We start from the raw sequence: 14532 nt of genomic DNA on the forward strand, positions 1-14532 counted from the left end.
ATTCCCTTTAAACATAGAAAATTCAGTTGGAAGGCTTTACTTATACTGCTAACAACACTGCAGATTAGACTTTTAAAAGCACAGATTACGGAGAGAAATGCAAGCAACAAATCGGGCATAAACAGTGGAAGGTAGTCTTATGAGAAGTCAATGGGCCTAATCACATCTATAAGTGTTTGCAAGATCAGGAGCCCAGTCTCAGGTTATTACTGTTGAAAAGATTGAAAACTATTGGGACTAGTTAATGGTTGAAGAACAGGCGTTAGTGAAAAAAAATCTAAAGACAAATGAAGTATTTCCATAAAGTTTAATTTTACAAACTACCATAGCCCCAAATTAAAAACATCATCCATTTAAAACAAAATTCTTTTTATAGAGCACCTTTAAAAAGAAAGGGGTGGTGGTGGAGGGCTTCTGTTTCCTTGCTGATGTCTTTTCAGCAAGACATTGCCTGGGGATAGGTGAAGTATCAAATCACACAGTAAAACTCAAAATGAAATACTTCCTGTTTAGTCATCTTAGCTTTTATAGGTGATGCAAAGGTTTCAATCAAATATGATCCCTTCCCCAAATTAACAGTGCTTCATTAGGTACCTTGAATTTCTGTTGAAATTAGACAGCAGGTAGAGTTACAAGTAAAAACCCATACAAATTTATGCTGAGTATTGAGTATCACTACTTGTAGGACTTCAGCTCACTAATTGGTTAAAGCAGCCTGATTTAAAAAAACAAACTGATCACTGACAACCACGTATGTCTGCAAACATTTCATAATCTCGCTGGAGCGCTGGTACTTAAAGCAAAAGAAGATTTAGTTAAGACTTGTTAGATTTACTGTGCTTGATCGGTCTGTGAAAGCTGTAAAACTATCAAGAATTACAAACATTTAAATTAGCCTCACGTGTAAAAATATGGCCCTAGTGCCCTACAAGCAAAAGAATTTACACAAGTTGTGCAATCAAAAGAAACAAGAGACCCCCCCCCACCTCATTATTTAGAAAGTAAAATCCCAAAATTATTCAAATCTTCCTTTTTACTGCGTGGCTGGCATGTCTTTGTGAGTTCACTGACTGCTGACTTTCATAACGTTTCTGGTGTCTCTCAACCACCTTGACTAGTTAGGATTCTGTTGCGTTAATGTGTTTATCATCAGCATGTGTAGAATTTATACCATCTACCATTCTCCTTCTGTAGCCCTCTATAAATATTTCTATTTCTCTCTCCTCTTAAATACCCTCTGTATTCACTCACCTGAAAAGCATGCTTTAAAATAAATTACAGTACTGTTAATACATGCTATGTCAGACCAATACTCTGTACTGAGATTGTCAAAAAAAGGTAAGATTCCAATGTATGAATAACCAAACTTTAAAAAATACAATTGCAGTTCCTTGTGATCCCGTGACTTATGGCCTTTTTCAGAGCTGTATATTAACCTCAGCTGGGAAGAAGCCACATTCACTGTTATCCAAATTATATTCAGGTTCTCTACTGTAGAACCTAACACTACAGTCTCCCAAAGGAAAGGCCATCTAATGTGGCTACTAAGATTACAATAAAACTAGGAGAATGAAGAAAAAAAATCAAGATTATTACAGAACATGCACCCAGACTGCTCCACACCTCAAAACTAAATTCAAAAAAACCCTTTAAAACCAATTTTAAATTATTTTCCTTAAAAGAGGCAAAGTCCAATCTAGTAGAAGGGCTCTCAAACCCTTTCAGATGGTAGGGCATTGCCTCTTTCTACTCACATAAGACCCCTGTGGCAACAAAGGCAATTGCTTAACATGGAAAGTTGATACTACATTAGGAAACCATGGAATTAATTTGTACTGAACTTAACATGAGTGAGCAGTTGGAAATGAGGTGAGCGAATAACATGTGATCAGACAGCCTCTTGCAGGCTAGTTTCAAAATTTGATTTTGTTGATTTTTAAAATAAAATTAATGTGTGTTACGCCTGGCTCCACATCCACCTGCCTTTTTCCTATATTTAAGAGTTTCCTCCCTCCTTGCTGTGTAAAACCATCACACACAACACAGGAGACACTAAGGCCTTTATCCTGCAAATACGTAACCACATGCTTACCTGTTCGCAAGATCAGGAACTAGGTAATTATATATAAACAGGTCCCTAGTCAGGACTGCACTTAAGCACATGCTTAACTTTCAATACTTGCTTAAGTGCTTATCTTGAATAGGGATGGGCTTTAGCACATGCTTAAGTGCTTTCCTGCGCTGGGATCAGAACACATAGGGGAAGGAGCCATTTAAAAATCCTACACCCCTCTGGACTTTTTCCACCTTCACTGTTGTGATAGGTAACACTTATGATTACTGTATCAGGTTAGAGGGAAAAACATTGCCATATATTCATTTTTAACAGTAAGGTGGGCAAGAAGGACGTAGCATTTGATCAATACCATCATCAATTTCCTCTGGCCAGCACTGGACAATCTAGACTCCCATCAGTGATGGGGGTTTGCCGCTCATACCTGGATAAAACTCACAGCTCTGTTTTGAGTTTCTCATTTAAATCCTCCTGGTCGATCATGTTCACGTTTCCATACCAGTGATGGTAAGAAAGGAGAGCTGCATTTTTGGCGGCAATTGCACTCATTTCCATGGCACTTGCCACCCATTCTATGCCATTAAGGTAGTATATTCTATCATGGAGGATTATAGGTGGGCATTTCTTTGGGAGACTGTAGTGCGGGTAAGCCAGCCACTTCTTCTCTTTCACAGATTCATAGGATGAGAAAAGCAAATTCATCTGCTCCTTGGTGAGTGGTTCTTTCGAGAACACTTTCCAAACAGCAGGTCCCATGGGTTGCTTCACTTCCTCGTGTGTGTTTTGGACAGGAGAGACAACACCTATGCTGTTGATAAACAGTTTGGGATTTTCGGTTGTGAAAATGCTAGCTAAATGAAAGCGGGACGGGTCCTTGTAGCCGAAGAAGGATGCGTTTATGCGCCCATGAACAAAAGTTGCCACCGTCTGATGGTAATGGTCTGAGAACTGTGCAACGAGCGGGTTAAAATTCCGGAAGGTGATGTTGGACATTTTACGATTCAATGGTGTAGCAATAAGAACTATATCATACATGTCTGTCATTGACCCTGATGCAGAGTTGTAGCTCACTTCATACAACTTAACTGTACCTCCTGGAAAAAAGATAGTACTTGAGAGAATGCAGAATCCTCCTGGCAACAGGACATGAGTGTATTTTTTTGGGTTAATACTTTTGTAAACTAGAATTTTTTGGGGGGATGGGAAGGGGGAATTTTCCCTTATTGGACTAAGAACTTTTGCATCACATGTTGCACACCGGATCCTTTATTGACATAATTTAGAACAATCACAAGACTAGTGATTTTTGGGTGCTCAATTTGATTCCTTATAAGGGGCCTAAAAATCAGATGGGCTCTATATGTACGTAGTGACCTGAATACCAGGGCTCTTGAGATCGGCATCCAAATGTTTCAGCGTATGCCAACCTCTAGTTTTAAAGCCTTTTCCTCTTAAGTCCAAAGAAAGCGAGTGCGCCTCACCTGTGCGTTTGGGCCGCGTTCTCTCCTCTATAGAGGTAACCGTGCCAGAGATAAGTTGTGCTTTGGAAGCATAAAGAAGGCCAGTGCAGACAAGTTTGTTGCCACCTTTTACTGACCAAAGTCCAGAGTCTGCACCTGCCAAAGACACCGCACCTGCAAGGGAAGAGAATGATATTCCAAACATACTGTTCTAACATCCCATTCACTGAATTAAGCAGGGGATTGCTCTTCACTCAGGGCTGGAATAGTAAAATGGAGCTAAGAAAACAATAGGTCTCTAGGAAAGTGACACACAAAACTTGCTAAAAATAATGGTACCAAATAGGAAAGAAAATTGTTCAGTAGCTATGGGAATATCACAGTGAGCAATAGAAGTAATCCCCCTTTCCTTAGGGCTGAATGCATCGCCTTCAAAGCCTACCCACGCCTAGGGAGCAAGAATCCTAAGAATGAGTTTCCATTACAACACAGCAGAGGTCACAAAACCCAGCCCTTTAATGATAGTTTCATCTGCCAGCAGATGAAACATGTAAGTAAGGGAAGACAATTAAACACGCACCTACAAACCCATTAATGTTGGTGCCTTGGCCGTAATTGACTCTCATGACTGGAGTAACCACCTCATAGATAAACTTCTGGGAGAAGCCAGCCTTCTGCATCGTCTCATCGATGGTCCGATTCAGCATCTGGATGAAGTCATTCCCTCCGAGCGCATGAAGCAAGCCCTCTGTGCTGCTGAAGGAGTAGTCATGAGACTGATAGCGGTAGATTCTTTATCCAAAAGGAGAAAGACATATTAATAGAAGACTAATCTTGACTATACACATTAGCACAGAACAATTGACTTGCAGTCACTGACTTAATGTAAATGAAAAACATTTACAGAAATAGCGAAATTTCTCAGTGCACTTCCAGGTTTTCATTTTTCTCGGCAAAGACCAGTGTGCGGAGGGGTCTGACCATTTTAGATTTTGTCTCTGTCCCACTGCTCCCTCCCGACAACTGAGATCAGCTGTGGTGTTCATGCCGATAGTCCTTGGAAGTGTGTTCTTGGGAACTGGAGACAAGGGATTCTCAATGGGACCATCAGAATCTCTTAACCTTCAGAACAAGGGACAAGGCTCATCTTGCCAGCCAAACCATAGCCTAACCCATCTAAAACAAAGCCCTGTTGGGTCTTTTCATAACTTTTCTGACTTCTTTCCTCGTGGGTGGGTACTTTTGGTCACTGCAGGCAGTTATTAATTAACACCTGTTTCTGTGTTTTATGCACCCAAATGCCAGCGTGATGGACACACTACATTAGGGCAAATTGTACTGATGACTCCTTTGGCTCAAAATTATATTGTCTGGTCTACATTCTACAATGTACAAGTGGTGATTGCTGTGTTTGTGCTTACTGCTACAAAGTTGCACTGTTTAAACAGTAATCCTGTTTTAATTAGAACAGTTTACAAAGTAAAAGGGCAGGCAACAAAAACTACTCATAGAGATCACCCCACTGCCATGAAGAACGAATCCTGGGTTGCCCTAGCTATATTGCGATATACCCTCATTGGAAAAAAGGCCCAGGAAGATCACAGGAGAGAAACAGAAAGAGGGCCAAGAAAAAACAAACCTCTTTATTAATAAATGTTTCCATAGCATCCATCGTCAAAGACAGTACCCACCAGTTTTTAAATCACTCCAATAGGAGAATTAATTTAGTTCAGGCTTTACATCATTACCTCATAAACTTGTCCAAGATCTCTTCCACCCATATGTTCATTCGCACAGGGTTGAATCCATAATGCCAGAGAAGTTTCAGGATACTGATAATGTACCAGCTACTCTCCTCAAATACAAACTCTTCTCCATTGTAAATGCCCAGAAGGCCATCTCGGTTCTCAGGAACAGAGAGTCCTGCAAAGGAGAGAAATATCTGCCATAAGCTACCAGGGCCTGCTGGCATAATTTAAAAAGGAACAGGTCTATCTATTGCACAGTACTGCTCAGGAAGCATAGAAGGTGCATCATTATAAACAATGACAAGTGCAATAATTCCGACTTATCAGTCCAAACTGTCTAGATTTTTATTATTTCCTTTTAAAAATCTGAGCAGCAAAGCTGGCTCTGAAAAATTTGAGTGGTGCCCCAAGAGTGCAGGAGTTCAAAATGACTTCTTCTAAGATTATACCAGGATTATTTCAACTCAAGTGAACGATAATGTAATGTGCAGGATAATGTGTATGTTCAGTATTGTCCTGGAGTGGAGAGAATCAAAGCTACTCAAACAGGCCACGAGCTGCTAACAGAGATTTCCTTTCAGCTCAAGCACTATGAACCTGTACTTTGAATCAAGAAGCTCTGCGTTCTAGTCGCTGTCTGGCTTTAAAATTCAGAGTGGCTGTGGTATACAGTATAGCAATAACCAGGAAGTTCATGGATTTATTACAATATACCTTAGATATTTTGCTGTGGTCATCCCATTTAGTCAAGAGCAGCTAAACACTTAGAAGGAACAAAAGGATCTTGCAAAAAAGCCTAGAAACAAAAATCAAGCGTTTCAACCCTCTAAAATAACATCTTTCAGAGTAGCAGCCGTGAGTAATACATATGATTTGTTTTCTTTTGTTTTGTTTTGTTTATTACAGTCACCAAACTGAAGCTTGCCAGCCTCCAAACCCAAGGAGACTCTAATAACAGTTTTGTTAGTTGGGCAGTTGTAATGGAATACACCCCTGGGTTCACATCATACACACTATTGTAATAATCTTTATACAAGATATGCCTTGTGAGGTGTCATCTGAAAACTCTTTACTTGCGGATCAGTAATGTCATGGTAAAATGTGTGTAACATCTTAGAATCATAGGACTGGAAGGGACCTCGAGAGGCCATCTATACATGAAGTTCAGGGGACAGGACTAAAGTTATACATTTCCCCTGTATTACGTTAAAAATACATGTTTAGACTCACGTAGCACCAAACTGGTCAAACAGACCTGTCTTGAATAAAAGAGTGTATGCTTGTCTTAATTTGCATTTAAGCAGTAAACAGAGTCATCAAGGAGAAGGGGGGAAACAGAGAAAAGAAAGAAAGAAAGCTCACGTAAGTGAAAAAGACCAGCAGAGAACATTCTTCCACACACTTTGTCTCCTGGTTCTCAGCTGAAAATGTTTTTCAAGAGCGGGCTGAAACTATAAAAAGCAAACACACCGTTACCCACCTCATTCTCTGCACTTGAGAAGAGAAAGGACTCTGTGGAAGGAGTCCTGACCTGAAGAGTTTGGTCAATAAAACTGTTTGAAGCTGTGAAAGTAGAATGAATTATATTGAAATTATAATTCATTAAAGAAATGCTGCTTGAAAGGTTTGTTGAAATATAATTGTCAGGAAGAGAAACATTAAGGAGTGTGAGACAATGGGTCCTCAAAATAATTAACTTAAGAGCTCTTACTGAGCTAGGAGATTGGTAAATAAGATATGTATGTATATTTGTCAGTTTCTGCCTCCTTTTGTCTCCTATGTTAAATTGGCTTTGGCTTATCTGTATAAATAAGAAAAGGAGTACTTGTGGCACCTTAGAGACTAACCAATTTATTAGAGCATAAGCTTTCGTGAACTTTCGTGCATCTGATGAAGTGAGCTGTAGCTCACGAAAGCTTATGCTCTAATAAATATGCATCTGATGAAGTGAGCTGTAGCTCACGAAAGCTTATGGTCTAATAAATTGGTTAGTCTCTAAGGTGCCACAAGTACTCCTTTTCTTTTTGCGAATACAGACTAACATGGCTGGTGCTCTGAAACCTGTATAAATAAGTTAGCTTGAGCTTTTGCAGAAGGCTCACATATATCTGAGTGCACTGGCAAAGCACTTTGCTAATAAACAGAGTGGTCTGACAAATTCAGTAAGTCTTGAATCTGACTTTGACAAAGCATATGCTGAGAAACTTTGCTTGAATCTAATATCATTTGTTAAGTTAGGCACTAGAAAGCATTTTATCTTCATTTTTCTTGTAAACTTTGTAATTTTTATGCCTCATTACTTGTACTCAAAATCTCTTTTGGTAGTTAATAATCTTGTTTTATTGTTTTTTCTAATCCAGGGTGTTTACGTTAAAGTGTCTGGGTAAGGCTAGTGTATATTATTCCCTTAAAGGAGTAACAGACTTAGTATATTTGGACTGTCCAGGAGAGGATGGGGCAGTACAAGGCATATGTTTCTGAGGGGAAATCCAGGACTGGTAGTGTGTTGGGATCACCCTGCAGTATAACCCAGGCTGGTGAGAGCCAGGGTGTGATTGGCAAGCTGCAATTACACAAACACATCTGGGAGTGACCTGCATACTGGAAGGCTGTTTTTGAGTAGTCCAGGTTGGAGGCTATATCAGCAAGATTGGTCCTGCTTTGATGGGGTTTGTCCTGCTTTGAGCAGGGGGTTGGACTAGATGACCTCCTGAGGTCCCTTCCAACCCTGATATTCTATGATTCTAAGACATTGCAAGGGACTCCAGGTAAGAAGGCAGGGGTGACACAGCCCCCCGTTGGTCTGGATTGCACCCCACTATGTCACAGCAGCCTGATGGATTGTCCTTTCATGGATACCAATGTAACTCCATTGACTTAAATTGATGTGCCTCTGTATTTGCATTGATGTGAGTGGAGAAATGAGCCCAGCGACTTCTGCTCCTTAGGGAAAAGTCACATACCTAGCACCTTGACGAAATGCTTCATATGCAGGTTAAGAGGATGGATGATGGCTCCTCCTGCTTCATAGTCTTTTCCTTCCACATTTATAGTTGCCAAACGGCCCCCCACCGTTCCTTTCTCAAACACGTCAATCCGTACGTCTTTCCCAAACTTCTGGCGTAGAAAATAGGCTGCCGAGGTGCCCCCAATACCAGCTCCGATAACAGCTGAAGATACATTTTGAAAGGAAGTTATTTTCCTCATTTTAGTTAATTTACACAGATACGTCCCAAGTCTCTGAATTCAGGCAGCCCTCACGCGAGTGTCAATTGTGGCTCTCTTCCTCCAGTGCTGTCTCTGTCGTTGGGATGACAGAGACTGAGTTTTCATTTTGAGGGTAGAATATTCAAAAGCACCTAAGTGACTTGTGCTCCTAAATCTCTTTTGTGCTTTTGAAAATCCCACCCTAAATTCTTTAAAACCACAATCCTTCAGCTGAACGTTAATTTGGGAGAAGCAGGAAACCTGGTCTACACTACAGAATTAGTCAACTTAACTATCCATACCTGTGAGTGGCGCATTTAAGCCGACCTACCCCCAGTGTAGACAGCAAATTCTTGCATCAGCCTAGCTACCGCCTCTCCGGGAGGTGGAGTACCTATACCGATGGGAGATCTCCTCCCACTGGAAGAAGTAGTGTCTACACTGAAGCGCGTGAAGCGGCGCAGCTGTGCCACCATAGCATTCCAAGTGTAGACATGCCCAAAGATTATGAGTTGCTCACATCCACATGGTAACATGTAATATGTATGTAATATAGCTGGCTGTGTCAAGTAGCTGGTTTAGCATTCCAGGAACGTTGGCAAATCTTGCTGCAGAGCAGGGGTTGCAGCATCAATTAGTAATTCATATTTATCATTTGTGGTAGCAAAATAAGGGACTTGCAAGCACTTGATGGACTTGGGCAAGTCACTTAGGTACAAAGGTATTTAGGCTCCTAACTTCCTGGACCTTGGGCTCTCTGTTTCTCAAGGTATCCCTATACTACAGAGTCAGCTAGGCTTCATAATTACATCTTGGGCCTGCACGGTCTTGCTCCTTCAGTAGTAGTCATCTGCACCAGCAGAAAAACATGCAAAGTGGGTGTAAAATGCTACCACACTAGAAGGGTCGTACGTTCCACCACCTTGCACTGGGGCAAATGACTGCACAAGGTGCAAGGCACCAGAGACACAAGACTCGTTTCTTCAAAGTTTGTGTGTGTGGTGGGAAACTATTGAGAACATAGACTCCTAAGGGCAAAGAAAGTAATGAGCCACTGTGAATCCGGGAAGTATTTTAAAGCTCAGTAACAGATTCTCAGAAACTTCAAAACTAGACATCCAATCAATATCACATGGGCTTCACTTAGGCTTTTGTTACAGACGGACCTATGCCAAACACAGAAATTCAAGGGTCTATGAACGTTAGGGAGTTTCCTGAACTTTGTGGCTACCTACAGGATTTTAGTGAGCTGGGAAAAAAAAAAAAAAAACATGGCTCCAAACTGTTCCAAACACCAGGCATGTCTCCAATAATAATTAATCTATATTTTTAAACATCTTACAATTATTAGAAATGAAAATGGCCTGTTTTGCTTACTGTTGGGTTTGCTTTAAAAAATATGTTCTGAAGGGGGTCAAGTTAGGCACAAGCATCTGGCACTGCAGATTGCAGACCATAATGGGGGGTTGTGAGCAGACGGGAGAGAACAAGATTAAGAGCCATTATCTGCTTCTTATAGAAGGGAATGGCTTTGAGTGGCCCATGGGGCTAGATAGGTTGGCAGACAGAGCCTAGATAAGGCATTAAGTGAGGAGTGACTGCACAGACCCACTGCTCTGCTTATTCCAGTTACTGCACTGGTTCCCATCTGGAGCCAGTTGCTCCAGGTCCACCTTCTGCCCTCTTACCCCAAATGTCCCCAGTCACCCACTTCCCCTCTCCCTGGCAGCTTGTCCCAAGACTCTTTATCCCTGCCCCCATCTCCCCAGTAACTGTGCCGCAGACCCTCTCACCCAGCAGTTGAGCCTCAGCTCCCCGTCACCCCCTTTGCGGCAATAACTGTGCCCCAGCCCGCCTGCGCCAGGGATCCTTCTGCCCCTCTCCCCAGCAGCTGAGCCCCAGCCTCCCCGAATCCTCCACCCCAGATCCCCAGCAGCTGAGCCCCAGCCTCCCCGAATCCCCCACCCCAGATCCCCAGCAGCTGGGCTCCAGCCTCCCCGAATCCCTCACCCCAGATCCCCAGCAGCTGAGCCCCAGCCTCCCCGAACCCCCCAGCCCACATCCCCTGCCCCTCTCCCCAAAAGCTGAGCCCCAGCCTCCCCAAACCCCCCACCCCAGATCCCCAGCAGCTGAGCCCCAGCCTCCCCGAATCCCCCACCCCAGATCCCCAGCAGCTGAGCCCCAGCCTCCCAGAATCCCCCACCCCAGATCCCCAGCAGCTGGGCCCCAGCCTCCCAGAATCCCCCACCCCAGATCCCCAGCAGCTGGGCCCCAGCCTCCCAGAATCCCCCACCCCAGATCCCCAGCAGCTGGGCCCCAGCCTCCCAGAATCCCCCAGCAGCTGGGCCCCAGCCTCCCCAAACCCCCCACCCCAGATCCCCAGCAGCTGAGCCCCAGCCTCCCCGAACCCCCCAGCCCACATCCCCTGCCCCTCTCCCCAAAAGCTGAGCCCCAGCCTCCCCAAACCCCCCACCCCAGATCCCCAGGAGCTGAGCCCCAGCCTCCCCGAATCCCCCACCCCAGATCCCCAGCAGCTGGGCCCCAGCCTCCCAGAATCCCCCACCCCAGATCCCCAGCAGCTGGGCCCCAGCCTCCCAGAATCCCCCACCCCAGATCCCCAGCAGCTGGGCCCCAGCCTCCCCAAACCCCCCACCCCACATCCCCAGCAGCTGAGCCCCAGCCTCCCCGAACCCCCCAGCCCACATCCCCTGCCCCTCTCCCCAACAGCTGAGCCCCAGCCCCCCCGAACCCTCCACCCCAGATCCCCAGCAGCTGGGCCCCAGCCTCCCCGAACCCCCCACCCCAGATCCCCAGCAGCTGGGCCCCAGCCTCCCAGAATCCCCCACCCCAGATCCCCAGCAGCTGGGCCCCAGCCTCCCAGAATCCCCCACCCCAGATCCCCAGCAGCTGGGCCCCAGCCTCCCAGAATCCCCCACCCCAGATCCCCAGCAGCTGGGCCCCAGCCTCCCCAAACCCCCCACCCCACATCCCCAGCAGCTGAGCCCCAGCCTCCCCGAACCCCCCAGCCCACATCCCCTGCCCCTCTCCCCAACAGCTGAGCCCCAGCCCCCCCGAACCCTCCACCCCAGATCCCCAGCAGCTGGGCCCCAGCCTCCCCGAACCCCCCAGCCCACATCCCCTGCCCCTCTCCCCAACAGCTGAGCCCCAGCCTCCCCAAACCCCCCACCCCAGATCCCCAGCAGCTGGGCCCCAGCCTCCCCAAACCCCCCACCCCAGATCCCCAGCAGCTGGGCCCCAGCCTCCCCGAACCCCCCAGCCCACATCCCCTGCCCCTCTCCCCAACAGCTGAGCCCCAACCCCCTATTTCCTTCTCCCCAGCAACTGGGCCCCCAGCCGAGACCCCCTGCCCCCCTCTCCCCCGCAGCTGGGCCCAGGCCTCTCCCCGCCCCCCCCCAGTACCGATCTTGCCGGGCGGGTAGCGCAGCTCGCTGGCCCCCGGCGCCCCCCGCCACAGGGAGGCGAGGAGCAGGAGCAGGGGCGCAGGTAGCCGGGCCCGCATGCTCGCCCCGGGCAGGGATCCCGGCCGCCGCCGCCGCGCTCCGCTCAGGTGGCTCGGGGAGGCGGCGCCCAGCGGGCGGGGGCGGGGTTGGAGGGAGGGGGGCTCCCCTGGGCACTGAGGGGCGGGGGGGCCCTGGGGGAGATGCTGGGGGAGGGTGTTGGAAGGAGGGGGGCTCCCCTGGGCCCTGAGGGGCGGAGGTGCCCTGGGGGAGATGCGGGGGGGGAGGGTGTTGGAAGGTGGGGGGCTCCCCTGGGCACTGAGGGGTGGGGGTGCCCTGGGGGAGATGCTGGGGGAGGGTGTTGGAAGGAGGGGGGCTCCCCTGGGCACTGAGGGGTGGGGGTGCCCTGGGGGAGATGCTGGGGGAGGGTGTTGGAAGGAGGGGGGCTCCCCTGGGCCCTGAGGGGCGGGGGTGCCCTGGGGGAGATGCGGGGGGGGAGGGTGTTGGAAGGAGGGGGGCTCCCCTGGGCCCTGAGGGGTGGGGGTGCCCTGGGGGAGATGCTGGGGGAGGGTGTTGGAAGGAGGGGGGCTCCCCTGGGCCCTGAGGGGCGGGGGTGCCCTGGGGGAGATGCGGGGGGGGAGGGTGTTGGAAGGTGGGGGGCTCCCCTGGGCCCTGAGGGGCGGGGGTGCCCTGGGGGAGATGCTGGGGGAGGGTGTTGGAAGGAGGGGGGCTCCCCTGGGCACTGAGGGGCGGGGGTGCCCTGGGGGAGATGCTGGGGGAGGGTGTTGGAAGGAGGGGGGCTCCCCTGGGCCCTGAGGGGCGGGGGTGCCCTGGGGGAGATGCGGGGGGGGAGGGTGTTGGAAGGTGGGGGGCTCCCCTGGGCACTGAGGGGTGGGGGTGCCCTGGGGGAGATGCGGGGGGAGGGTGTTGGAAGGAGGGGGGCTCCCCTGGGCCCTGAGGGGTGGGGGTGCCCTGGGGGAGATGCTGGGGGAGGGTGTTGGAAGGAGGGGGGCTCCCCTGGGCCCTGAGGGGCGGGGGTGCCCTGGGGGAGATGCGGGGGGGAGGGTGTTGGAAGGTGGGGGGCTCCCCTGGGCACTGAGGGGTGGGGGTGCCCTGGGGGAGATGCGGGGGGGGAGGGTGTTGGAAGGAGGGGGGCTCCCCTGGGCACTGAGGGGTGGGGGTGCCCTGGGGGAGATGCTGGGGGAGGGTGTTGGAAGGAGGGGGGCTCCCCTGGGCCCTGAGGGGCGGGGGGTGCCCTGGGGGAGATGCGGGGGGGGAGGGTGTTGGAAGGAGGGGGGCTCCCCTGGGCACTGAGGGGCGGGGGTGCCCTGGGGGAGATGCTGGGGGAGGGTGTTGGAAGGAGGGGGGCTCCCCTGGGCACTGAGGGGCGGGGGTGCCCTGGGAAAGATGCTGGGGGAGGGTGTTGGAAGGAGGGGGACTCCAGTGGTCACTAAGGGGTGGGGGTGCCCTGGGGGAGATGCTGGGGGGAGGGTGTTGGAAGGAGGGGGGCTCCCCTGGGCACTGAGGGGTGGGGGTGCCCTGGGGGAGATGCTGCGGGGGGGGGAGGATTTTCTATGGGCCGAGGCGAGAGAGCCGGGGAGACAGCGGGATCTAGGGAAGGGATGAGTGGGGGGTAGATGGGAGCCCCTAAATGTCCCATGGGGGCATTCCAAGCACAGCACAGGGCCCTCAGAGAAAACTACCAGTGACCAGATGTCCCGATTTTATCCCGCTATCCAGGGTTTTGTCTTATAGAGGCACCAATTACCCCCCACGCCCTGTCCTGAATTTTCACACTTGCTGTCTGGGCCTCACTTGGATGGGTAATAACTGTGTTCAGTGTACACCTAGCCAGGACACCGATCCTCACCGTGTCTAGCCCTTGTGCCTGTTGGTGACTTGAATTCCGGTAGGGAACGAAAGTGTTTTTTCCCCTCATCTGCTGTGTGAAATAGGTGGGTGTTTGGCTGTTTCCCAGTAGGCAGGTGTTCCTGTCCCAAAAACAATGAGGAGTCCAGTGGTCCCTTAAAAACTAGCAGATTTATTTGGGCATAAGCTTTCATGGGTAAAAACCCCACTTCTTCAGATGCACAAAAAATAAGCCTCAGAGCCCGATTCACAGCTGGAGAATTCCCATAATTTACACAAACTGAAGATCTGGCCCCAAGGGTTGATGTAGCGGAGGGAAGGTAGCGGAGATAATGCAGGATTCATGATTATGTGGCTTTTGAGGTCCAAAACCCTGTCTAGGTGGTGTAGTGAATTCCATCCTTCTCTCCCACCCTCCCTATAAACACCCTGCTAGTTTTCCACACGGAACCTAACTGGGTTGAGTGCCAAGCTCTGAAGAACTGTTGTCTTAACTAGATGTGTTGTTTTTGTTTGATATATTTGCATTTATCATAGAATATCAGGGTTGGAAGGGACCCCAGAAGGTCATCTAGTCCAACCCCCTGCTCGAAGCAGGACCAATTCCCAGTTAAATCATCCCAGCCAGGGCTTTGTCGAGCCTGACCTTAAAAACCTCTAAGGAAGGAGATTCTACCACCTCCCTAGGTAACGCATTCCAGTGTTTCACCACCCTC

At 49.0% G+C, this 14532-nt stretch overlaps 1 protein-coding gene across 1 annotated transcript; it reads right to left on the reverse strand.

Annotated features, from left to right (window-relative positions):
- Positions 1-293: 293 nt before the first annotated feature.
- PCYOX1 (prenylcysteine oxidase 1) lies at positions 294-12074 on the reverse strand. The gene is made up of 6 exons (XM_084615243.1): positions 11910-12074; positions 8246-8452; positions 5283-5457; positions 4115-4326; positions 3556-3708; positions 294-3168 (listed from the first exon to the last, which is right to left on the reverse strand). Exons 1-6 carry the CDS (start codon positions 12007-12009, stop codon positions 2510-2512), a joined length of 1506 nt encoding a protein of 501 aa, XP_084471369.1. The 5' UTR covers positions 12010-12074; the 3' UTR covers positions 294-2509.
- Positions 12075-14532: the final 2458 nt, after the last annotated feature.

The sequence above is a fragment of the Lepidochelys olivacea genome, assembly GCF_965140295.1.
Source record: "Lepidochelys olivacea isolate rLepOli2 genome assembly, chromosome: 26".
NCBI classification, from domain to species: Eukaryota; Metazoa; Chordata; order Testudines; family Cheloniidae; genus Lepidochelys; species Lepidochelys olivacea.